Source organism: Haliotis rufescens, unplaced genomic scaffold (genome assembly GCF_023055435.1).
Source record: "Haliotis rufescens isolate VD_foot unplaced genomic scaffold, xgHalRufe1.0.p SCAF_15, whole genome shotgun sequence".
In the NCBI taxonomy this organism is placed as follows: domain Eukaryota; kingdom Metazoa; phylum Mollusca; class Gastropoda; order Lepetellida; family Haliotidae; genus Haliotis; species Haliotis rufescens.
This window is the reverse complement of record NW_025963835.1, coordinates 34,713,223-34,740,528: the sequence shown is the minus strand read 5'-3', so window position 1 is coordinate 34,740,528 and position 27,306 is coordinate 34,713,223. Positions and strand designations below refer to the sequence as shown.

General features: G+C 45.0%; 1 protein-coding gene across 1 annotated transcript; it reads left to right on the top strand.

Moving 5' to 3' along the window:
* The first annotated feature begins 428 nt into the window (after positions 1 to 428).
* LOC124151879 (importin subunit alpha-9-like) lies at positions 429 to 26,069 on the top strand. The gene is made up of 12 exons (XM_048396501.1): positions 429 to 521; positions 2,586 to 2,674; positions 3,868 to 3,980; positions 7,454 to 7,637; positions 9,819 to 9,923; positions 12,983 to 13,059; positions 14,216 to 14,329; positions 15,107 to 15,203; positions 15,579 to 15,747; positions 17,259 to 17,350; positions 19,098 to 19,265; positions 20,183 to 26,069. Exons 1-12 carry the CDS (start codon positions 443 to 445, stop codon positions 20,330 to 20,332), a joined length of 1,437 nt encoding a protein of 478 aa, XP_048252458.1. The 5' UTR covers positions 429 to 442; the 3' UTR covers positions 20,333 to 26,069.
* Positions 26,070 to 27,306: the final 1,237 nt, after the last annotated feature.

Here is a 27,306-nt window from a genome sequence, read left to right as displayed (position 1 = left end):
TGCTTGTCGTAAGAGGCGACTAACGGGATCGGGTGGTCAGGCTCGCTGACTTGGTTGATGCTTGTTACATGTGGTGAGAAGTGCCTATGTTTAACATCCTTTCATGAGCTGGCAAGATTAGTTGTGTATTTATTTTCTGTGAAACACATACCTAATACAATACTATATTTATGTTTTTGGTTTGTTTTTATTTCTCTCGCGTGAAATATCACCTTATGTCGGAATTTCTTTTCTGCCTCATTTAATTTTCCATGTGAGATCATGTATAATATATAAAATAATTTTCCTGTCAAATAACGTCCTTATCTTATATCGTCACTGTCCCACTCATGAAAATGTTAAATATTCTGGTCCTGTGATAATTATTACTTTTTCGTATTTGCTGTTCATCTTTTCACACATACATTCCAAGTTTTAGCTCAGTCTATTTCCGGCGTCAATAATGGAACGAAAAGCTACTTATAAACATGCCGCTGAAAGTGTGGAATCCATTCGAAATAGGAGACGACACGAAGACAACGGTTAGGGAATATGCTTTGTTGTTTGTCTAAGATGTTTCTGCATAAATGCAAATGTTGCCAACAGCAAGATATCTGCATACAATATGACCACCACTGATCGTCGTGGGGAGTTGTTTACGAGTGCTCGAGCCAGACTTACTGAGGCTCCTTTGGGGTTTCTCTTTTAGAATATCAACATGTGGAATAAAGGCATGCTCCTTTAGATGAAGGGACAGTGCGGAAAAGGGGGGCGAAAAATGTTTATTTAACATGCAAATCAGTTTTCAAGTTTTCTTTGCAAATGCTTCAAGTTCTGCATGGTGTGTAGAGCAATGGACTTCATTATTCAGGCCCGGATGCACTACGAGATAGAAAGACATATGTACATGTGCATATATATATTGGTTACAGACAACTAAATGTTTTACCATAGACTTTTATAGTAACTTGGTATTTTTTTTTAAATAACTAAGCATTCAAAAGTTATTACCTGTACATGTGTGCACAGTTTGGCCTTAGGGCAGCAATAAGAAACACAAAAATAACAAGCTTAGCCAGAATTGTTTGATAGGCATTACTTAGAAGTTGACGGTCATTAGCCAGTTCCTTTTCCGAGTACAGGAAGCTAAGCCCACCAGCCCCGGTTCCACACCAAATGTCACTTGCTTGAACATACCTGTAGTCACTTGTTGACAGGGTGGAGGCTAAGAAACATTAATATGATCTGCTACAAAGATGTCATCTGCCTTAAGGTAAAAGCAGTAGTCCCCACAACATGCACAAGGAAAGGCTGATCCACCCGTGAAGATCCAGGGTAGAATAGGTGTTCAGCAACCCATGCTTGCCGTACAAGGCCAGACTCGCTGACTTGGTTGATGCATGTCATCGTATCCCAATTGCGTATATCGATGCTCATGATATCAATCACTGGATTGTCTGGTCCAGACTAGATTATTTACAGACTGCAGTCATATAGCTGGAATATGGCTGAGTGCGGCATTAACCAACAACGAACAATCATTAGGGTCAGGCACCCCTTGTGAGGCAGGGTATGGGTTAGCCATCTAGTTTAACATATTAATCCAATGTACCTCCATACAATTCAAGCTTCAAGTTTCGCAGAGAGAAAATGGCTACTGCACGTGCACATAAAGGCAAACAATCGGGGCTGATGACTTGACTAACTGTGATAGTGCCCGTGTTGGTTGTTGGCTAATCAGATTCACTCATTAGCATAGCATAACTTCAAGCTGGCAACATGAGTTCGATCCTCCATGCAACGCTAATTGAAATCTTAAAAAGTGCGCCCGGTAAAGTGCACTACTCCCAAGACTTATGTTAATTTCGAACCCTAGACTGTTGTAATTTGAACCATGGTAACCATCAATCATTCAGATAAAGTGATGTTTTCTGGGGTCAATAAGATTGCAAGGGATTTTGTAATGGGTGATAAGATTGCTCTGATATAGTCCAGTATGACGATGATAAAACTGTGCATATGTTCCAGTTCAATAAACCTCATCTTGTCAACCAAAACTCAGACCCTCTATTCCTGAAACTGTCAATGTGCACGATATCTATGGGAGATTTCAGGACAACTTCTGTAGACGTACTGAGTCTGGGGAGACATAGTGTGGTACACACACAAGTGGTCAGTGATTGATGTCAGCTAGTTCTACATCTAAACTGTCATTAAGGTCAATGCAGACTTTGTGTGTACTAGATGAGGTGAGATGGGGTTCAAGCTTATCTCACTTATAACATGATGTGTTTGTGTGAGAAAGTGTGTGTCTGTGTGTGTGTCTGTGTCTCTGTGTGTGTGTTTCTGTGTGTGTGTCCGGACTTAGCCCAGTTTTAAAGTGTGAGCCCAATGAGATAACATGCCGCAGTTTAACATTGATACCTGACTCAGACAATATGCTGACTACACGATGCCCAGTCCTTGTTTTATCCACTTCGTGCCAAGCGCCAGGCAGGGAGGCAACAAGTACCATCTTTGGTATGACACAATGACAGCCAGGGCCTGAACCACCACCCTTCCACTGTTGTTCCAGTCTGTGTTGATGTAGTTGAAATCTTTTTCAGTGGTGAGAAAAGACAAGAGACAGCAGCTGCTGAATTCCAAACGATTCCGTCGCTGCTCTGCAGAATACCCAGAAATATCCAGTGAACAGGTACATCCAGCATGACCAATAGCGTAGGGAAGACAATGCAGCCATGAACAGCCCCTGGTCTTTGTGATTCAATATTCAAAACTGCCCCCCTGCCCGTGGCTGGTAACTTTTCTGTCAGACTGCGCAAAATTTTCCTCTACCTGCCCGACTATCTGGCTGATTATTTTAAGATTACTTATGTATTCAGTTTTATTATAGCGTCTCATTGATTTTCAAGTAATTGTTTGCATTATTTCAACTGAACCAAGAAGTGATTTGTCTCTTAGGTTTTGCGATTTTTCAATATTTATAATGTCTGAATGCAAGCAGGTGACTTTCAACATGGGCAGGCAACACTTATGGATCACCTGCCTGACTGTCTTGTTGGGTTTTAATAGTATTTCGAACACTGGTGTGATTATGGTTTTTGTCAGCACCATACCCGTGCTTGTAGGTTTCCCCAAAGTGGGAAACACCTGCATCACTTGGGGCTTTTAAAAGATAGGTCACAGTGGTGTCAATCAGTCACTACCCCTGATAATGATCTCACAGGAGTTTCTGCATCATGTACATGTTGCACCTTGACATCTGTTGTAAGACCATGCTGACTGTCACACAATCACACCTCTTCTACACACTATTATATCAGGCTTTTTCTGGACATACTCAAGAGGCTGATATTCGGTTCCAAGTCATCTTCCTGAGGCATTAACTGACTATTAAAGTCCAGTTTCAACCCTTGCCGAATTAGGATGGAATTTTGGAGTTATATTTTGGTTGGACTAACGAGTCTATGCATAGTCCAATCAAAATCGCGTAACAAAATAGACATCTGGTTCCTATACAACATGGATTTCAACAGATTTCTGTTGACTGCAGGATTTGCAAAACATGTTCACCGTCAACTGGGTGTCGACAGTTATTTTGCAGATCTTTTCATACATAATCAAGGTGCTCAAGTGATTTGATGCACTTTGCAGGGTAAGACCTGTTTTATTACAATATAGATCTTGATTATTGATAAGATGAGCCACCATTTTGTTGAAGCAAATACAATTGAGATGAGAGATAGAATTTGAGAATCCCAATGTTTAACAAAATAATAATTTTTTCCCCTAATTTGCCTGCCAAGGGCATTTTGTGTGGGGTCCTAGGTAAATATCCCTGTATGATATATAGGATGTTTTGTGTGACTCTCCTCTGTCCTCTGCCAGGTGATCGAGGCCACCAAGGACCTCCAGAAGAAAGGGGACAACCGACACAGGAGTCTGCAGACCCTCCGTAGGTCCTTCGCTCAGGGCTCAGCCTTCATTGATGTCTTTCTCGGGTGAGCAGACATTGAGACTTTTCCTTTTTGATGAGCACTCCTTCTAAGGCCAGACCATAAAATTATTATCCCCTGCCACGAAGTGGGGTGTGGGATATAGGAACGGAGTTAGTCCGCCCGTCCGCTTCTCAGAGGGGACGACTATTTAAGTCAGAGAAATAAAATTTTACACACTGATGTTACTGGTCATGAACTCAAATGAATTTGGTGTCATGAATTCAGTTATAGCCCTTGCTCTGCGCTTTTCAACATGCATACTGCGTGAAATGGGGACAAGTTTTCTCAGAAACCACTGAAGTTAAAAAGGTGAACGTGTGTGCTTACGAGTAGCCGTGACATTCAACAACGAGTCCTGTATTGGATCATTTATGTTTTGGCCCTTGCTCCGTGCTTTTGTTTGTTTGTTTATTGCTTAACTCCGCACTCAGCAATATTTCAGCTATATGACGGCGGTCTGTAAACAATGTCTGGACCAGACAATCCAGTGACTGACATCATGAGCATCGATCAGCAATTGGGATATGATGACATGCATCAACCAAGTCAGCGAGTCTGACCACCCGATCCCGTTAAACGCCTCTTACAATAAACACAGTCACCTTTTACGGAAACATGGGTTGCCGAAGACCTATGCTACCCCGGATCTTCACGGGTCGCTCCATGCTTTTCAACTTAGAGCATAGTGTGTGCAATAGGGACAAGTTGTCTCAGAAACTACTGACGTTACTTGAATGAAAGTTTGCATTGCTTATCGAAGAGATACTTGTCAAGAGTTCGAAAATTGCAGAGTTTTGGTCATGTTATTATACTTTGTGCAAAGTGAAGTGGTTCCAATGTTGGAAGGTTGATACTGATCCAATATAATATCAGCAGAGCATTTTCCTGTTTGGCCAATGTTGGCAACATGACATTAGTCCACTATGGGCCAATGTTGGCAACATGACATTAGTCCACCGTGGGCCAATGTTGGAAACAAGACATTAGTCCACCTTGGGCCAATGTTGGCAGCATGACATTAGTCCACCATGGGCCAATGTTGGCAACATGACATTAGTCCACCATGGGCCAATGTTGGCAACATGACATTAGTCCACCGTGGGCCAATGTTGGCAGCATGACATTAGTCCACCGTGGGCCAATATTGGCAACATGACATTAGTCCACCGTGGGCCAATGTTGGCAACATGACATTAGTCCACCGTGGGCCAATGTTGGCAGCATGACATTAGTCCACCGTGGGCCAATGTTGGAAACATGACATTAGCATGATTAGTCCACCATGGGCCAATGTTGGCAACATGACATTAGTCCACCGTGGGCCAATGTTGGCAGCATGACATTAGTCCACCGTGGGCCAATGTTGGAAGCATGACATTAGTCCACCCTGGGCCAATGTTGGAAACATGACATTAGTCCACCGTGGGCCAATGTTGGAAACATGACATTAGTCCACCGTGGGGATTTCACATACATTAAACTAGGATTATTTAAGGAATAACTTTTGGGGGAAACGTTGATTGCATAACTTCAACAAATACTTTCTATACATGCATCGATGCATTTAACATTTGTTGATTACAAAGATTCACATGATCATGCAAAATAAATCAAATTTTGTTAATTAGATTACAATGTACAACCAATATGAATGTTATTTGTGTTAAAAGTTCTTTTCTTTTTGCAGTTACTGCCTTATATGTTACCAATGTAATCAGCTGCCTGGCCAGACTGAGTTGGCAGTCATGACAACTTCAAGGGAGGCAACTCCCTCTGTTAAATGCATGCAACCCAGTATAAATGTATGATGCCAGTACTTCAGTAACCATGGTAACATTATGTCTGAAAATGTTAATAAATCATGGAATAATGGTACAACTTGTGGCAGTCACATGCTTTAGTCCACTTGATAAAGATTAGCATACACAACACTGTGTGGTGTGTTGCTGGTCGGCAGATGTGCAAGCCTAGCTTATGCCAGTTTGGGATTATTTATATAAATGAAATTGAATCTGATAATTTGCAGTTGATAAGTTTAACCTTTCTCCAAAGCAAGAGCGAGGGCGGATCCAGCATTTCCAAAAGGGAGGGAGGGGTCCAAAATATCAAACTCATCTCTCAGATAATTTTACTGCCTACAACATACTACATCTGTCTGCCAAACACACACAAAGTTTGAAGCCGAAAGGGTTGCAGTGATTATGCAGATCTACAGACTGCACGCAATCAACGGCGAATCAACACAATCACTGGTGACGATTCAAGCTTACTAAACTTGCATTATGTTAATCTTACCTGTCCATGTAATTGGACTAATCTTGTCTGAAAAACAAACATTGCTAATACAAGTCAATGCAGCAATTGCAGTGTTTTCTCGCCATTGCGCTCTTCCAAACAGCGCTAGTTATTAACTCGGTTATAGTGCCAGTAAGGCATGGCTCCCAAAATTTACTTACATTTTTAATAAACCTAAGTTTTCCAATGACACGATGTCTTCCCCAATTCCAAAAACATTATCAGCTAATCATTCAATATTGTTTACATTAGTTTGGGGGAAATCATGTGTGATGTGATCGGGAGATCGCACAACTCACCGTTATTTACAGCAACTGCGGTCAGTTTACCACTGGTGACACCTTCAAACAAACTTTAGTTGCAAGAGAATGGATACATATTTCACGAAAGGTATATAACGAACAATGTATATAACGAACTGATTTCTCCGGTCCCTTCTAGTTCGTTATATCCATGTTCTACTGTATTATTAAATATTTTGGGATTATAGAAGTTTCAAATGCATTGTTGAAACAATGTTGGCCCAATATCAGCATGCCATCTGTGACATGCCAACCTACAACCAACATTGGCCCAGTGTCAGTGTGTTTGCTGGGACTGGATTCATATATGTTGACAACATACAAGTGCACTGCCAAATATATAAAACAAATTAAACTTGTTTACTTTTCTAATAATGCCATGTTTCGATGGCAACTGGACAATAAGGTCAAAACTTATGGTCGCATTCTGAATAAGCTATTGCTTTATAATTGTAATTTAGGAATAAACTCCCTACAGTGTCTGGTGGAGAACTCCCTACAGTGTCTGGTAGACAACTCCCTACAGTGTCTGGTAGACAACTCCCTACAGTGTCTGGTGGAGAACTCCCTACAGTGTCTGGGGGGACTCCGACTTCAGTACTAATCCTCCTGCTATGTTCCAGGGTAGACAACTCCCTACAGTGTCTGGTGGAGAACTCCCTACAGTGTCTGGGGGGACTCCGACATCAGTGCTAATCCTCCTGCTATGTTCCAGGGTAGACAACTCCCTACAGTGTCTGGTGGAGAACTCCCTACAGTGTCTGGTAGACAACTCCCTACAGTGTCTGGTAGACAACTCCCTACAGTGTCTGGTGGAGAACTCCCTACAGTGTCTGGGGGGACTCCGACTTCAGTACTAATCCTCCTGCTATGTTCCAGGGTAGACAACTCCCTACAGTGTCTGGTGGGGCTCCTGACAGGAAGTGATGCTGACCTCCAACTCGAGGCTGCCTGGTGCCTCACCAACATTGCAGCCGGCACCCACGATCACGCCATGGCTGTCACCAAGACCGCTGCACCCTATCTCATCACCTACCTTGGCAGTAGCAACCATCTCCTAACTGTAAGATATGGCAGCCATTTGCAGGTTGCGTAGCAACATATTGAATCTTCCTGACACAAAATCTTGGGTCTATTTTCTTTGTAAAACTTTTCGTGGAGGAATGATGTGATCATATTCTGCTGTTCTGTTTCAGTCTATAGGATTTGCAGTAGTTTTCAGTACTTATCCGGGGTAGAATAGGTCTTCAGCAATACATGCTTGCCGTAAAAGGCGACTATGCTTGTCAAGGCGACTAATGGGATGGGGTGGTCAGGCTTGCTGACTTGGGTGATGTATGTCATATCCCAATTGTGTGGATCGATGCTCATGATGTCAATCACTGGATTGTTGGGTCCAGACTCAATTTTTTTACAAACCACCATCATATAGCTGGAATATTGCTGAGAAGAGCGTTAAGCAACATTCAGACAAACAAACAGTACTTACCTAGTGCAACCATTAAATATTGCAAGGCAGTTCTCAGTGTGGGACAAATGTATATTTCCCTTAGAAAGTGCCTGTATGACTTTGTTTGTTTGTTAGTTTGTTGATTTGTTTAATCCCGCACCCAGCAATATTCCAGCTATATGACGACGGTCTGTAAATAGTCAAGTCTGAACCTGACAATCCAGTGATTGACATCATGAGCATCAATCTATGCGATTGGAATACAATGATATGCATCAACCAAGTGAGCGAACCTGACCACCCAATCCTGTTAGTTGCCTCTTACGACAAGCATAGTCGCCTGTTACAGCATGCACTGGTTGCTTAAGACCTATTCTACCCCTGATCTTCACGGGTCACTAGAGATGTACTACAACATATCACAGAACTATCAGGAGACACCCGAAAGACGTACAACCGAATGACTACGTAACTGACAAGCAAAGTCTACTACTGAGATGATAAAATTATGATTTTGATGTAAAAGTTCCAATTGGAACCTAAAATTATGCTATTATGCTTGTTCTTTCACAAATTATGATTTTTGTTATATGTTCACAAATTATTTACATGCTTAAATCATGGAGAGCAAATTGTTAATGCACCAATGACATGAAGCATTCTACAGTCAGACTGTGCTGACCAATGAAAGCCATGCTTTCAATCCACATAGTGTTATAATTCCTATTACTCAGTGATACAAGATCTCTGATTGGTTGTTATGTTAAAGGGCGGTCGGGTAGCCTAGTGGTTAGAGCGTTCCTTCATCACGCCGAAGACCCGGGTTTGATTCCTGACATGGGTACAATGTGTGAAGCCCATTTCTGGTGTCCCCGCCGTGATATTGCTGGAATATTGCTAAAAGCGGCGTAAAACCATACTCACTCACTCACTTGTTATGTTAAAACACACTCAAGTTATTTTATCGCTAGATCTTTGTGGATGCAGACAGGGAACTAGTTGTATGTACACCGATATTACTTCGGAAGTAGAAACATCACATTATCTTTTTAAAAAACAGTTATTAATTAGTGTCACATGAAATTTTTTATAAAGGTGTGGAGCGTTGACCAATTAACTAGGACTAATGAAACAGTGGAGGTCGGAGATTCGTAAAGGTTACGACATTATTTGTTTTCACGTGAAAATTACTCTTTTTTTACCCTACTGATTACTGCAAAACTAAATTATGTTTGGCATCTCTGTAGCTAAAATATTCATTCATGACAAAACAATATAGAAATTCTGCCATCTGCATTACGCATTCCTTTAAACTTAGAAAATGAGAGTTTTTCGGATAGCATTCTCTAATAATGGTTCATTCCTCAATCATGTTTGTCTGTCAGTCTGTTAGTCTGTCTGTTAGTCTGTTAGTCTCTCAGTCTGTTAGTCTGTTAGCTACTGAGGATAGCGTGCAAACAGTGGGACCTGGCTGACTGCCATCATGCCCAAGTAGACCTGTGAAGATCCGGGGAAGAATAGGTCTTCAGGGACCCCTGCTCTTTGTAAGAGGCAACTAACGGGATCGGGTTGTCAGGCTTGCTGACTTGGTTGATGAATGTCATCGATCCCAATTGTGTGGATTAATGCTCATGATGTCAATCACTGGATTGTCTGGTCCGATTAACTACAGACTGCCGTCTATAGCTGGAATATTGCTGAGTGGGGATTGTTGCTCATGCCTCATCCACTTGTTGGCTTGCCCTCAGTTACGTAAGGATGTGGACAACGCATTAATTGACTGACTGATTGCAGGACCAGTGTGCATGGGCACTGGGAAACCTGGCGGGAGACAGCAAGCAGATTAGGGAGATCCTCCAGGCACAGGGATGTGTCCTCCCGCTGGTCAAGCTGATCGAGGTACGTATGTCTGTGTGTGGGTGTGTGGGTGTGTCTCTCCTACCGCTGTCAAGCTTATTGAGGTACGTGTGTCTGTGTGGGTGTGTGTCTCCAGCTGGTCAAGCTCATTGAGGTACGTGTGTCTGTGTGTCTGTGTGTGGGTGTGTCTCACCTACCGCTGGTCAAGCTCATCAAGGTATGTGTGTCTGTGTGGGTGTGTGTCTCCAGCTGGTCAAGCTCATTGAGGTACGTGTGTCTGTGTGTCTGTGTGTGGGTGTGTGTCTCTCCTCGCTGGTCAAGCTCATTGAGGTATGTGTGTCTGTGTGGGTGTGTGTCTCTCCTCGCTGGTCAAGCTCATCAAGGTATGTGTGTCTGTGTGGGTGTGTGTCTCCAGCTGGTCAAGCTCATTGAGGTACGTGTGTCTGTGTGTGGGTGTGGGTGTCTCCTCCCTTTGGTCAAGCTCATCGAGGTGTGTGTGTCTGTGTGTGTGTGTGTGTCTCCTCCCGCTGGTCAAGCTTATCGAGGTATGTGTGTCTGTGTGGGTGTGTGTCTCTCCTCGCTGGTCAAGCTCATCAAGGTCTGTGTGTGGGTGTGTGTCTCTCCTCGCTGGTCAAGCTCATCGAGGTGTGTGTGTGGGTGTGTGTCTCTCCTCGCTGGTCAAGCTCATCGAGGTCTGTGTGTGGGTGTGTGTCTCTCCTCGCTGGTCAAGCTCATCGAGGTATGTGTGTGGGTGTGTGTCTCTCCTCGCTGGTCAAGCTCATCGAGGTCTGTGTGTGGGTGTGTGTCTCTCCTCGCTGGTCAAGCTCATCGAGGTATGTGTGTGGGTGTGTGTCTCTCCTCGCTGGTCAAGCTCATCGAGGTATGTGTGTGGGTGTGTGTCTCTCCTCGCTGGTCAAGCTCATCAAGGTCTGTGTGTGGGTGTGTGTCTCTCCTCGCTGGTCAAGCTCATCGAGGTATGTGTGTGGGTATGTGTGTCTCCTCGCTGGTCAAGCTCATCGAGGTATGTGTGTGGGTGTGTGTCTCCTCGCTGGTCAAGCTCATCGAGGTCTGTGTGTGGGTATGTGTCTCTCCTCGCTGGTCAAGCTCATCGAGGTATGTGTGTGTGTGTGTGTGTGTCTCTCCTCGCTGGTCAAGCTCATCGAGGTATGTGTGTGGGTGTGTGTCTCTCCTCGCTGGTCAAGCTCATCGAGGTATGTGTGTGGGTGTGTGTCTCTCCTCGCTGGTCAAGCTCATTGAGGTATGTGTGTGGGTGTGTGTCTCTCCTCGCTGGTCAAGCTCATCGAGGTATGTGTGTGGGTGTGTGTCTCTCCTCGCTGGTCAAGCTGATCAAGGTAGGTGTGTCTGTGTCTGTGTGTGTGTGTGTTTCTCTGTGTGTGTGTGTGGGGGGGGTCCCCTTTATGTGTGCCGGGCAGGGTAACAACAAGTACCATCTACTTCAACCACCTTTCCAAAGCTTGAGTCTTGTCAACATTTCGTCTAGTAACCTCAACTAACAATACACCATGTCAAGTCTTTGAAAGGCATTTAGAAATGATACACATAAGGAAGAGAAGTTATGGATGTCAACTTCTTTATTATGTTTCGGAGTATAAGCTTACTCCTTAATCAGGTGAATGAATGTTATGGACCAACAAAAGTAATAAGATAACGAAAGGTGGAAACTTAACAAGGAAAGCCAACAGATAATTGGCTGTGATAGGCATATAGCAACAGACAATGGAGGCCAACACTTCACAGTAATAGCGCTAATTGTTATGGCCAACTGGAAGCCAGGACTAAATTAGCACTGATTGGTAATTGGCAATGGACAATGGGCACACGGGAGGCCGGGGGTAATTATCACTGATTGGCAATGGACAATGGGCACACGGGAGCCTGGGGGTAATTATTACTGATTGGTTATTGGCAATGTACAATGGGCACACGGGAGCCCGGGGGTAATTATCACTGATTGGTTATTGGCAATGTACAATGGGCACACGGGAGCCCGGGGGTAATTATCACTGATTGGTTATTGGCAATGTACAATGGGCACACGGGAGCCCGGGGGTAATTATCACTGATTGGTTATTGGCAATGTACAATGGGCACACGGGAGCCCGGGGTATTAGCACTGATAGGTAAAGGAATAGAAATCGCACTGGTCACCTTTTGTTTTCTTATTACTTTTGTTGTTCTTACGTGTACATATATATGCTGTCTGTCTCATCACATTCATTCACCTGATGAAGGAGTAAGCATATACTCCGAAACGTTGTGTTCCTCATAATAAAGAAGTTGACATCCATAACTTCTCTTCCTCAATACACCATGTGTTAACAAAGCTACTGAAATTTATGCAGAAAGACAAGTTTGGGCAGACAGACTCAATTGTCATGAACCAGTGACCATTCACGATGTCTCATCAATGCTCAAGTCGACGGAAGCAACTGAGTGAAGCCTGTTTGCTAGTTGATCTACAGAGTAGTCTCCCCTGGGCACAATTTTGGCAGTTGGGGTAATTTTGCTTTCTAGTGGGTGTGTGGAAAATACCTGAAGACTGAGCGACAGATCCAGGAAACAAGTACTTGAACTTGTCTCGTTATGAATAAATGAACCATTGACTGGTTCTCAAGCGACACATTTTTGAAAACAGGTGGAATAATGGCTCTTTAGACTTTGTTTTGTATTTGTATTCAACCACCAATTTTAAAAATGTTTCTTGTATCTTGTGGTACAGGGTTTTACCACACAATATGTCCTGCATCCTCTTTACATGCTTGTTTGTTTAACACTACTCTCAGCAATATTCCAGCTATATGCCGGTGGCCTGTAAATAATCATGTTTGGACCAGACAATCCAGTGATTGACATCATGAGCAAGATCTACGCCCTTGGGATATGATGACATGCATCACCTTAGTCAGTGAGCCTGACCACCCGACCCCATTAGTCGCCTCTTACGACAAGTATGGGTTGCTGAAGACCTATTCTCTACCCGGATATTCACGGGGACCTCAGCAATTTAGAATGGATGCAAATCCCAGCTTGTGTTCCGACTCATCAGTTGTTACAGCTTCAGGTGTTCTTGTCGTCCTCAGTCACCGACGCCTGACGTGGTGCAGTGTGCAGCCTTCGCTCTCTCCAACCTTGCTCGCGAATCTGCTGACATCACAAGGTAACTATGGTAACAGTATGTTGTTCATACTGTTTCATCCTTGCATGTACTTGTATTGTTTTGTATAGACACCATAGAACAATTTTAGGCTAAAAAAATAATAGTCTTGGTTCTCAGGCACCACCATCACCATAAAAGTCTGCTGCACGTTTTGGCTTTATTTCCAAATATTCCGCGTCTCGAACACTTGACCCCGGCAGTTAAATGCTATGATGCTTAAGAACAACAATAAGTGTAAACACTGCCCTCCCGAAATGCCTGAGAACTAATTCTATTATTTTTTTAAGCCTTACAAAATGTATTTTCTCAACACTTGTCAGATTCATGTTAGGATTACACACTGGAACAGTAGACATGTTGCACATAGGGACAGATGAGTTAAAGTGGGTATGGCCTCAAAGTGCTTCTGCTGCTGGTCAGGAGTGGTGGGGGAGTCTAGTGGATCAAGCGTTTGCTCATCAGAAGGTTCTGTTCTCACCATGTGTGTGTAGCCCATTTCTGGTGTCCCTCTCTCTGATATTGCTAAAAGCGGCATAAAAATATACTCTACTGCTGGTCAAATGGTGACAGATGTTTCATCAGGTGCTGTCTTACTGTGTCTTAATTAATTATGATATTAATAGTCGCATGTAAAGCTCATGATATTAATAGTCGCATGTAAAGCTCATAACTCCATATGCAATGTAGGCTCAAAGTGCCACCTTATTATTACCCCGGTCAAAGGATCTGGGTGCCTGTGATTTTTCATTCTCAGCTCCCTGTGGAGTGTACAATCACAGCCAATGGATCAGTGTGCCTGTGATTTTTCATTCTCAGCTCCCTGAGGAGTATACAATCACAGCCAATGGATCAGTGTGCCTGTGATTTTTCATTCTCAGTTCATTTTTCATTCTCAGCTCCCTGTGGAGTATACAACCACAGTCAATGGATCAGTGTGCCTATGATTTTTCATTCTAAGTTCATTTTTCATTCTCAGCTCCCTGTGGAGTATACAACCACAGTCAGTGGATCAGTGTGCCTGTGATTTTTCATTCTCAGTTCATTTTTCATTCTCAGCTCCCTGTGGAGTATACAAGCACTTGATTACAATGTAGGCAGAAACATGCAGCAGCCCCTGGAGCACAGACTTGTTTTAAGACTTGAATGTATGTTGCAGGGAGATTGTGAAGTGCGGTGTCATCCACCCCCTGTCCCTGAGACTGAAGGAGGGCACAGACAACCACAGACTCGTCTCCGAGTTGGCCTGGATGCTGACGTATCTCACTGCCAGGTAAACAGGGCATCCATTTGACAGGCAATTCAGTGGCAAATCTGGGATGGGGTAAAGAAGGTACTTATTGAGTGGAGATTGGTCGCAGGATATCACAGTCACATGACATGAGATGGTCACATGACTTGAGATGGTCACATGACTTGAGATGGTCACATGACATGAGATGGTCACATGACTTGAGATGGTCACATGACTTGAGATGGTCACATGACTTGAGATGGGGTAAAGAATGTACTTATTGAGTGGAGATTGGTCGCAGGATATCACAGTCACATGACATGAGATGGTCACATGACTTGAGATGGTCACATGACTTGAGATGGTCACATGACTTGAGATGGTCACATGACATGAGATGGTCACATGACTTGAGATGGTCACATGACTTGAGATGGTCACATGACTTGAGATGGTCACATGACATGAGATGTCACATGACTTGAGATGGTCACATGACTTGAGATGGTCACATGACTTGAGATGGGGTAAAGAATGTACTTATTGAGTGGAGATTGGTCGCAGGATATCACAGTCACATGACATGAGATGGTCACATGACTTGAGATGGTCACATGACTTGAGATGATCACATGATGTGGGTGTCACACGTGAGGTATGTCACTCTTGTAAGATTATGTCAATGCTATAAAGAGCAGCTCTATGCAACTCACTTACTCACTCACTCACTCAGGGAACACATCAATGCTCAAAACTACCTGAATTCAAAGAGAATTTTCAGATTTTCTTGAAACCTACACAGTTCCTTCCTTCCAGTGGAGAACACACATCCGAAATTGTGTCACAAGGCTGTCTGGTGCAGGTGGTAGAATACCTCAACAAACTGTCCCATGAACCTCGTCAAGATGCACAGGTAGGTGGAATACCTCCAAAAACTGTCCCATGAACCCCGTCAAGACGCACAGGTAGGTTGAATACCTCCAAAAACTGTCCCATGAACCTCGTCAAGACTCACAGGTAGGTGGAATACCTTCACAAACTGTCCCATGAACCTCGTCAAGATGCACAGGTAGGTGGAATACCTCCACAGACTGTCCCATGAACCCTGTCAAGATGCACAGGTAAGTGGAATACCTGTGTTGACGGGCCATGTCACAATAACCTTGTGTTTACAGGCCATGACACAATTATCTCATGTAATGGGCCATGACACAATAACCTTGTGTTACAGGCCATGACACAATAATCTCATATTAATGGGCCATGACACAATAACCTTTTGTTACAGGCCATGACTCCCCTACTGAGGACATTGGGAAACATCTGCAGTGGCCCTGACGAGAACACGAAGCTGGCGCTTGAGAACCCATTCCTGCTGCCCGTCTTTGAGAAGTTCCTCGTCTCCCCTCACCGGCACATCATCAAGGAGACACTGTGGGTGCTCTCCAACATGACCAGTAAGTTCTTTATCTCCCCTCACCGGCACATCGTCAAGGAGACACTGTGGGTGCTCTCCATCATGACCAGTAAGTTCTTTCTCTCCCCTCACAGGCACATCGTCAAGGAGACACTGTGGGTGCTCTCCATCATGACCAGTAAGGTCTCTATCTCCCCTCACCGGCACATCGTCAAGGAGACACTGTGGGTGCTCTCCAATATGACCAGTAAGTTCTTTCTCTCCCCTCACCGGCACATCGTCAAGGAGACATTGGGGTGCTCTCCAATATGACCAGTAAGTTCTTTCTCTCCCCTCACCGGCACATCATCAAGGAGACACTGTGGGTGCTCTCCAACATGACCAGTAAGTTCTTTCTCTCCCCTCACCGGCACATCGTCAAGGAGACACTGTGGGTGCTCTCCAACATGACCAGTAAGTTCTTTCTCTCCCCTCACCGGCACATCGTCAAGGAGACACTGTGGGTGCTCTCCAACATGACCAGTAAGGTCTCTATCTCCCCTCACCGGCACATCGTCAAGGAGACACTGTGGGTGCTCTCCAACATGACCAGTAAGTTCTCTATCTCCCCTCACCGGCACATCGTCAAGGAGACACTGTGGGTGCTCTCCATCATGACCAGTAAGTTCTTTCTCTCCCCTCACCGGCACATCGCCAAGGAGACACTGTGGGTGCTCTCCAACATGACCAGTAAGTTCTTTCTCTCCCCTCACCGGCACATCGTCAAGGAGACACTGTGGGTGCTCTCCAACATGACCAGTAAGTTCTTTCTCTCCCCTCACCGGCACATCGTCAAGGAGACACTGTGGGTGCTCTCCAACATGACCAGTAAGTTCTTTCTCTCCCCTCACCGGCACATCGTCAAGGAGACACTGTGGGTGCTCTCCAATATGACCAGTAAGTTCTTTCTCTCCCCTCACCGGCACATCGTCAAGGAGACATTGGGGTGCTCTCCAATATGACCAGTAAGTTCTTTCTCTCCCCTCACCGGCACATCATCAAGGAGACACTGTGGGTGCTCTCCAACATGACCAGTAAGTTCTTTCTCTCCCCTCACAGGCACATTGTCAAGGAGACACTGTGGGTGCTCTCCAACATGACCAGTAAGTTCTTTATCTCCCAACACAGGCACATTTTATTTTTGTGGCAATTTTGCCAAATATTACAAAAAAAAATGAAAATGCTTTTTCACAGTGTCTTAGTATATGTCTCACCACTCATGTTATATGCAGGGGCAATGGTATCCCAGTCGTCAGAGGCACCGCAATTCCCTGTGCAGAACTGCTTGTGTCCATTGGGCACGCCAGAAACCTATGATTGTTGGTTTGAATCCCAGTTCGTCCTGATTATGTTTCAAGTTTTTTTAAGCACCAAATCCATCCTTGTGATTTTGAGTCTAAGACTTGCATTACTTCAGCTTTCCTCTCACATTAAGATTTCACACCATGATATAACTGGAAAACTGTTAAAAGCAGCATCAAAACCCAACTCATTGATGTTGTGTTGTTGCAGGTGATGAGAGTGTCTGTCGGTCTGTGGCCTTTGGACCCATCCTGGCCCACATCATAGAGAGACTGTCGGATGCCTATGATATCAAAGTAGAGGTAAGTGTTGTTGGTGCACCCTGGTTTGGTGCCTGGAATGGGTACAGACTTTACACTGTGTGAAGCCCATCCTTGATGCTGCCGTCATAATCAGAGGGACAGAAATAAGAGAGGCATTAAACCGTCTGCACTGAATGAGCAAAAAAAGGTTTTATGCCTCTTATATTTCTTTTCCTCTGACTAACATTGCCACGATCACTTGCCCTGTCTGAACCATCCCTTAGGGTCACCATGACCACTTGGCCTGTCTGAACCATCCCCTAGGGTCACCATGATCACTTGGTCTGTCTGAACCATAACCTAGGGTAGCCACGATCACTTGGCCTGTCTGAACCATACCCTAGGGTCACCACGATCACTTGGCCTGTCTGAACCATACCCTAGGGTCGCCACGATCACTTGGCCTGTCTGAACCATAACCTAGGGTAGCCACGATCACTTGGCCTGTCTGAACCATACCCTAGGGTCACCACTATCACTTGGTCTGTCTGAACCATACCCTAGGGTTGCCACGATCACTTGGTCTGTCTGAACCATAACCTAGGGTAGCCACGATCACTTGGCCTGTCTGAACCATACCCTAGGGTCACCACTATCACTTGGTCTGTCTGAACCATACCCTAGGGTAGCCATGATCACTTGGCCTGTCTGAACCATAACCTAGGGTAGCCACGATCACTTGGCCTGTCTGAACCATACCCTAGGGTCACCACTATCACTTGGTCTGTCTGAACCATACCCTAGGGTTGCCACGATCACTTGGTCTGTCTGAACCATACCCTAGGGTCACCACTATCACTTGGTCTGTCTGAACCATACCCTAGGGTAGCCACGATCTCTTGGCCTGTCTGAACCATACCCTAGGGTCGCCACGATCACTTGGCCTGTCTGAACCATACCCTAGGATCACCACGATCACTTGGCCTGTCTGAACCATACCCTAGGGTCGCCACGATCACTTGGCCTGTCTGAACCATACCCTAGGGTCACCACGATCACTTGGTCTGTCTGAACTGTACCCTAGGGTCGCCACGATCACTTGGTCTGTCTGAACCATACCCTAGGGTCGCCACGATCACTTGGTCTGTCTGAACCGTACCCTAGGGTCGCCACGATCACTTGGTCTGTCTGAACCATACCCTAGGGTCACCATGATCACTTGGTCTGTCTGAACCATACCCTAGGGTCACCACGATCACTTGGCCTGTCTGAACCATACCCTAGGGTCACCACGATCACTTGGCCTGTCTGAACCATACCTTAGGGTCACCATGATCACTTGGCCTGTCTGAACCGTACCCTAGGGTCGCCACGATCACTTGGTCTGTCTGAACCATACCCTAGGGTCACCACGATCACTTGGTCTGTCTGAACCATACCCTAGGGTCACCACGATCACTTGGCCTGTCTGAACCATACCCTAGGGTCACCACGATCACTTGGCCTGTCTGAACCATACCCTAGGGTCACCATGATCACTTAGTTTTCCGTGGTTTCATCAAAGACCTAGAGCTGTCACCTGTGTGAGGCTAAAAAAATGATAGTCTGGATTCTCAGGCACTGCCCGGATCATCATAAAGGCTGCTGCACTTTTCGTTTCTATTTCCATTTTCAAAATTAAAAAAAAATCTTAAATCATTCAGCGTCTTGAACACACGCCCCCATCCCCAAAATACAAACACTGCCCGCCCGCACACTCATTTCAAAAGCCATAGCTTGAGAACCAATTCTCCTCATTGTATGACAGGCAGCCTACCTTCTGTGTAATCTGGGATGCCATGGCGCCGACATCTGCACAGAGCTGATTCACAAGGGGGCAATGCCACAGATCGCCCTCCTGCTCAAGTCCCCCGATGTGGAGATGCTACACCTAGCCCTGTCCTTCTCAGAGATGGCGCTGAGACAAGTAGAAGCGGTACGTAGTGTTGCAGAGAAACACACACACACATAGCAGGCGCTGTCACCTCCTGTTTATACAATGCACTTGGCCGCCTTAGTCTAATTGGGGGCTTATACTCTATATACATTTAGATGGCGCTGATGTATGTGTGTATATGTATATATTGGTATTCCAGGCCAAGTTCCCTGTTGAGGAGAGTGACGGCGCTGATGTATGTGTGTATATGTATATATTGGTATTCCAGGCCAAGTTCCCTGTTGAGGAGAGCGACGGCGCTGATGTATGTGTGTATATGTATATATTGGTATTCCAGGCCAAGTTCCCTGTTGAGGAGAGTGACGGCGCTGATGTATGTGTGTATATGTATATATTGGTATTCCAGCCAAGTTCCCTGTTGAGGAGAGCGACGGCATTGATGTATGTGTGTATATGTATATATTGGTATTCCAGGCCAAGTTCCCTGTTGAGGAGAGCGACGGCGTTGATGTACGTGTGTATATGTATGTATTGGTATTCCAGGCCAAGTTCCCTGTTGAGGAGAGTGTCGGCGTTGATGCATGTGTGTATATGTATGTATTGGTATTCAAGGCCAAGTTCCCTGTTGAGGAGAGCGACGGCGTTAATGTATGTGTGTAAATGTATGTATTGGTATTCCAGGCCAAGTTCCCTGTTGAGGAGAGCGACGGCGTTGATGTACGTGTGTATATGTATATATTGGTATTCCGGGCCAAATTCCCTGTCGAGGAGAGTAACGGCGTTGATGTATGTGTGTATATGTATATATTGGTATTCCAGGCCAAGTTCCAGTTTGAGGAGAGTGAGAGTGCTGATGTATGTGTGTTTATGTATATATTGGTATTCCAGGCCAAGTTCCCTGTTGAGGAAACGACGGTGTTGATGTATGTGTGTATATTTATATATTGGTATTCCAGGCCAAGTTCCAGTTTGAGGAGAGTGACGGTGTTGCTCGGCTCGAGGGGCTGGAGTATCATGAGAATGAGATGATCCGGCAGCAGGCTCACGACCTCCTGGACACGTACTTCAACATCGGCGGAGAAGAAGATGAAGAAACTGTCATGTAACCATGGTAACCGTGCCCGAATGTGTAAGAAGGAGACCCTGTGTTGCTGCTGGCGGGGGAGGACGACGATGTCAAAATTGGAACAACTGTGGGATGCAACTTGTTTCCACAATATCTGTGAGATCAGTGCGCACAGCTGAAACAGTTCCAGCTGTATAACAAGAAACTGTAACCATGGAAACCATGCCTGAATGATCTGAAGAGAGGAGGGACCTGGCTTAATGCAGTAGACCTTGAAGCACTGGTGCTGGCTCTGTTGTCTGCTGGAATTGGGTGTGCAGAGTTGCTTCCCTTTGGGGCACCAGAAACCTGGGTTCAAATCTCGATTTGCCCTGTTTCTAGGTTTGTCAGCACCATACCCGTGCTCACGGATTACACCGAAGTGGTAAACGTCTGAGACCTGCATCACTTCAGCCTTTCCTCCCACATTAAGCTGACACGCCGTGATATAACTGGAATACTGTTAGAAGCGGCGTTAAACCAACTCACTCAGTCACCCGAGCCGCGTTAAACCAAATTCACTCACACACCCATCTTCCCGAAGCAAGGGAGTTAACTGACTATAAAAGTCCAGTTTCCACCCTTATGAAATTGAGTTGGAATTTTGGCTGGACTAATGAGTCCATGCATAGTCAAATTAAAATCGTGTAACACAAATCGATATCCGGTTTGTAAATTGCTGTGCAGGTTCTGTCGATTGCAAGATTTGCAAAATGTGTACCACCAAATCGGCATCAACAGACATCTTGTCAAATCATGTTTTTAATCAAGGTGCTCACGTTATTTGATGCGATTTGCGAAGTAAAGACTCACTTCATTACAATATAGATCTTGACTATCGATCAGATCGTCTTCACTGGGAGCCGCCTTTTGTTTGAAGCAAATGCAAGTGATATGAGAGGTGGAATCTGTTTGGTCAGTAGGAGGGATATAGAATGGACGTCTTGTAATAGCCACTAGTGGCACTACAATTTAGCCCAGAAATTCCAGCATAGTTCGACAAGGATGGTAACAGGACATCTACAGTCAGTTATCTCCCTTGCGTCAGCAAGATGTCACACATCATTCTTTTATTTTCTACACTCCAATCCTGGCTGTAAAAATAATTGTTAGATAAGACCTATACTCAACCTGGTACAGTGATGCTGAGAATTATGAAATTGTGACTGATTCTTCAGAACCAGCTCAAGTCAGGCATTATCATGGTTATATTTCTCATCCATAATTTCTCGCTTTCACCAAAGTCCTGTCATTGAATCAGTAACAATGTGCAGCATTTGTGGGTTGAATTGCATAAACAACACACACAACCACTGTACAATAAGACAATTAACATGTTATATACCACAGTATTGTTTGTTGTAAATATTTGTTGTGTACATGTAAAGGTATATTTTCTATATGATCCAGTTACTGTAGTCCACATGATTTGATTATCTATCCCATAATGATCGCTTCCCTTTGTAATGAAGTAGAAATTCAAACTGACAAAGAAAATAATTTCTGGAGTAAGAGTATTCGGCGTCACGACAGTCATCACTTGTTTGACAACGTAACGCTCAGTTGGTTGCGAGTTCAACTCCATGCATAGTTGTGGCCACCCACAGTGGGGAGCTTTGACGGGTGGCAGCGATAGTATAGAGAGCTTTGCGAACAGATTATCCCGTTGAGGAGCTTTGACGGGTGGCAGCGATAGTATGGAGAGCTCTGCGAACAGATTATCCCGTTGAGGAGCTTTGACGGGTGGCAGCGATAGTATAGAGAGCTCTGCGAACAGATTATCCCGTTGAGGAGCTTTGACGGGTGGCAGCGATAGTATAGAGAGCTTTGCCAACAGACTTTCCCGTTGAGGAGCTTTGACGGGTGGCAGCGATAGTATAGAGAGCTTTGCGAACAGACTATCCCGTTGAGGAGCTTTGACGGGTGGCAGCGATAGTATAGAGAGCTTTGCGAACAGACCAGCACTGTGGGGAGCTTTGACAGGTGGCAGCGATAGTATAGAGAGCTTTGCGAACAGACTATAACTGTGGGGAGCTTTGACGGGTGGCAGCGATAGTATAGAGAGCTTTGCCAACAGACTATCCCGTTGAGGAGCTTTGACGGGTGGCAGCGATAGTATAGAGAGCTTTGCGAACAGACTATCACTGTGGGGAGCTTTGACGGGTGGCAGCGATAGTATAGAGAGCTTTGCGAACAGATTATCCCGTTGAGGAGCTGTGGCAGCGATAGTATAGAGAGCTTTGCGAACAGACTATCCCGTTGAGGAGCTTTGACGGGTGGCAGCGATAGTATGGAGAGCTTTGCGAACAGACTATCCCGTTGAGGAGCTTTGACGGGTGGAAGCGATAGTATAGAGAGCTTTGCGAACAGACCAGCACTGTGGGGAGCTTTGACAGGTGGCAGCGATAGTATGGAGAGCTTTGCGAACAGACTATAACTGTGGGGAGCTTTGACGGGTGGCAGCGATAGTATAGAGAGCTTTGCGAACAGACTATCCCGTTGAGGAGCTTTGACAGGTGGCAGCAATAGTATAGAGAGCTTTGCGAACAGACTATCACTGTGAGGAGCTTTGACAGGTGGCAGCGATAGTATAGAGAGCTTTGCGAACAGACTATCCCGTTGAGGAGCTTTGATGGGTGGCAGCGATAGTATAGAGAGCTCTGCGAACAGACTATCCCTGTTAGGAGCTTTGACAGGTGGCAGCGATAGTATAGAGAGCTCTGCGAACAGACTATCCCTGTTAGGAGCTTTGACGGGTGGCAGCGATAGTATAGAGAGCTCTGCGAACAGACTATCACTGTGGGGAGCTTTGACGGGTGGCAGCGATAGTATAGAGAGCTCTGCGAACAGACTATCACTGTGGGGAGCTTTGACGGGTGGCAGCGATAGTATAGAGAGCTTTGCGAACAGACTATCACTGTGAGGAGCTTGGACGGGTGGCAGCGATAGTATAGAGAGCTTTGCGAACAGACTATCCCTGTGAGGAGCTTTGACGGGTGGCAGCGATAGTATAGAGCTTTGCAAACAGACTATCCCTGTGAGGAGCTTTGACGGGTGGCAGCGATAGTATAGAGCTTTGCAAACAGACTATCCCTGTGAGGAGCTTTGACGGGTGGCAGCGATAGTATAGAGAGCTTTGCGAACAGACTATCCCGTTGAGGAGCTTTGACGGGTGGCAGCGATAGTATAGAGCGCTTTGCGAACAGACTATCCCTGTGAGGAGCTTTGATGGGTGGCAGCGATAGTATAGAGAGCTCTGGGAACAGACTATCCCTGTGAGGAGCTTTGACGGGTGGCAGCGATAGTATAGAGAGCTCTGCGAACAGGCTATCACTGTGAGGAGCTTTGACGGGTGGCAGCGATAGTATAGAGAGCTCTGCGAACAGGCTATCACTGTGGGGAGCTTGGAAATTTAGGTATCTCCCATTTTCAGAGATTGTGTTTATCTCACCCTTTTTTTTTATAGATTATGGCTTTCACCCACTTTTCTTGTGACTGGTTATCTCCCACTTTTCTATAGATTGTGATTATCTCCCACTTTTCTATAGATTGAGATTATCTCTCCTTTTCCCAAGATTGCAATTATCTCCCCTTTGCTTGACATTCATGTCATATCTTGTATTGTGGTGATGTTGTCCTCAGTGCTCATCAGCTGTCAGTCTTGTTGCCTCACCATGCTCACAGACTTGTGTTTACCACAGTTACATGTTAGAAGCACTTTGACTTAGCCACCATGTGCATCAAACAACAAATTATCATTTCTTTGGGCTGCTTTCCATTGTAGTTTTGCTGAAAGGCTAACGAGAGCATTTAACACTTACGCTTCAAACATCATTCACCACTTGCTGAAAACAGCATTCAAAACTCTTACGTAATACAACATTCACCAGTGACATAACACACCACATACCAGTGACATGAAACAACATACTCTCATATACTGTTAATCATGCCCTAGTTTATGTTCACAGGACTTGTGTCATTCCAAATGAACAATTGGCAGGTGATAACATGGTTGTTGCTGTTTAACTGATGTAATTCATCTGCGGAAGCTTGGATGTATTCCACAGCTGTGCTTGTATCAAGTTTCTACACTCCCCAGAAGTGTGTCAACCCTGTGTCCTGTATCATGTCGACTGATTCCTTGTCAGCTTGATAACACTGAACAAAACCCTACAGCTTCCTAACATACAGGGGTCAAGACAAGCTGTGGCAGCAAATTAGTTCTAAAAATACTTTCATTCATAACTTCCTCATCTTGAAAAGATCATTTTCTTTCTATATAGGAATGTGTGAGAAAATGTGAAATGTCCAGGGTCCGACCCGGACAGCATGTGGTCTGCATGTTGATGTATTGACTGCAAAGCTTAGATACATCCCAGTGTTTGCCACTAGGGGTGCCCAGATAACTCCCTGTCTTATTCTCTGGGGAATGTCTGGATAAATCCATGAGAATGCCAAAATAAATACCCATGTTATGCTACTGGGAATGTCAAGATAAATAATTGGGATAAGTTTTTGTGTTACCTCCCTGAGAATAGGTACATAAATCTCTTACCATGCTTAGACAAATCCATGGGAATGCCTGGATAAATCTCTGGGAATGTCGAGATAAATAATTGGTATAAATTCTTGTGTTACATCCCAGAAAATATAAATCTCTTACCATGCTTAGACAAATCCGTGGGAATTCCTGGATGAGTCTCTGTTGAATCTGTGATTTATGCGTCTACAAGATAATGTTCGAGTGATGCACCAATAGCAGACACCTGATGTTCTCCCTGTGTTGTGTTGACACTCGTCTGAACATCACCCTGCCATGTTTGTGTAGAGGCCTGGTGTTCTCCCTGTGTTGTATTGACTCTCGTCTGAACATCACCCTGCCATGTTTGTGTAGAGGCCTGGTGTTCTCCCTGTGTTGTGTTGACTCTTGTCTGAACATCACCCTGCCATGTTTGTGTAGAGGCCTGGTATTCTCCCTGTGTTGTGTTGACACTGGTCTGAACATCACCCTGCCATGTTTGTGTAGACGCCTGATGTTCTCCCTGTGTTGTGTTGACACTGGTCTGAACATCACCCTGCCATGTTTGTGTAGACACCTGGTGTTCTCCCTGTGTTGTGTTGACACTCGTCTGAACATCACCCTGCCATGTTTGTGTAGAGGCCTGGTGTTCTCCCTTTGTTGTGTTGACACTCGTCTGAACATCACCCTGCCATGTTTGTGTAGACACCTGGTGTTCTCCCTGTGTTGTGTTGACACTGGTCTGAACATCACCCTGCCATGTTTGTGTAGAGGCCTGGTGTTCTCCCTGTGTTGTGTTGACACTCGTCTGAACATCACCCTGCCATGTTTGTGTAGAGGCCTGATGTTCTCCCTGTGTTGTGTTGACACTCGTCTGAACATCACCCTGCCATGTTTGTGTAGAGGCCTGGTGTTCTCCCTGTGTTGTGTTGACACTCGTCTGAACATCACCCTGCCTGGTTACAATCTTTGTGTTCATCTTCTAGTATCTGTACTTGTCCTCTGAAGTCACCTTTATCGCTGCCACAAGTTTGATTACATTTTACCATATTTGATGAAGTGTTTGGTCAAAATTATTTTGTTTTTTATGCATATTTTGACATCCTTTCATTTTAATGGACGAACAAAACTTTCCTGTTCGTTCTCTTTTGAAGTCAGTATACATGTATTATGAAAACAATGTAGAGGCATTTCATAAATAAATCTATCAAATCACTGTGTTCTACCCTTTCAGTTATGTAAGGTTTGGGGGCGTTGGGGTAGCCTAGTGGTTAAGCGTTCGTTTGTCACGCCAAAAGCCTGGGTTTGATTCACCACATGGGTACAATATGTGAAGCTCATTTCTTGTGTTCACTGCCGCCATATTACTGGAGTATCACCCATTCACTATTTACAGTTTGCAATGTGCTGAGAAGAGTCGCATCCCTTAAACGTTCCAGGATCTGCCAATTATGTATTTGAACCCCCATATTGGCCCTGAATAGGATCAGTTCCATACCTATTCACATGTTTTTCCGAGTGATAAACTTGGTAACCTTGGTCTTTCTTGCCACAAGATAACAGACACCATATGGTTTAATGTAAATACTGCTCAAAGTGGCCTTGAACCCAACTCACTGTGTGGAAATCTACTCAAGATTGCAGGAGATCACCGACCAGGAAATCATAAATTAGGTTTTTCCATGGAGACATTAAGCGGAGATCAGAAACCAGAGACGCACCCATAAAGTTTCAGTGGGAATTTGTGGAGGTGATCAGAGACCAGGAATTTACCATCATGTTTCATTGGAGACAGGCGAGATCACTGACCTACCATTAGCTTTCCATGGGGACACTTTGGGCAGATCAGAGACAAGCCGCCTTCATCGGGTTTCCATAGAGACACGTTAGGGTGACCAGAGACCCACCCATCAGGTTTCCGTTTGTGAGATCAAAGACCAGAAACTTGCCATCAGGTTTCCCTGAAGACACTTAAGGGGAATCAGGTACCAGAGACCCAAGGTCAAGTTTCCATGGAGACACTTAAAGGAGACCAGGAACCCACCATCAGGTTTCCGTGGGGGATACGTAGGGGAGATCAGAGTCCAGGGACTGCGTTAGAAGCAGATTAATGGAATATCTTTCCGATATGTTGAACGAACACTCTCCCCGCTGAGCTAGCTGAGCTAACTGGCGACGTAAACGTTTGTGAAGCCTCAATACACCCTTGAAGTGAACTCAGATGAGAGATTTCAGGTTTCCATGGAGATAGGGGACATCAGAGACCTTGGACCTACCCTCAGGTTACCATGAAGACACTTTCGGGAGATCAGAGCCCCAAGGACAGGTTTCCTTGGAGATGCTCACGGGAGATCGGAGACCTACATTCAGGGGATCAGAAACCTCAATACACCTTGGAAGTGGGGAGAGCGGGGCCACAGTCCTGGCCAGGATATAGGACTCAGATAACAGGG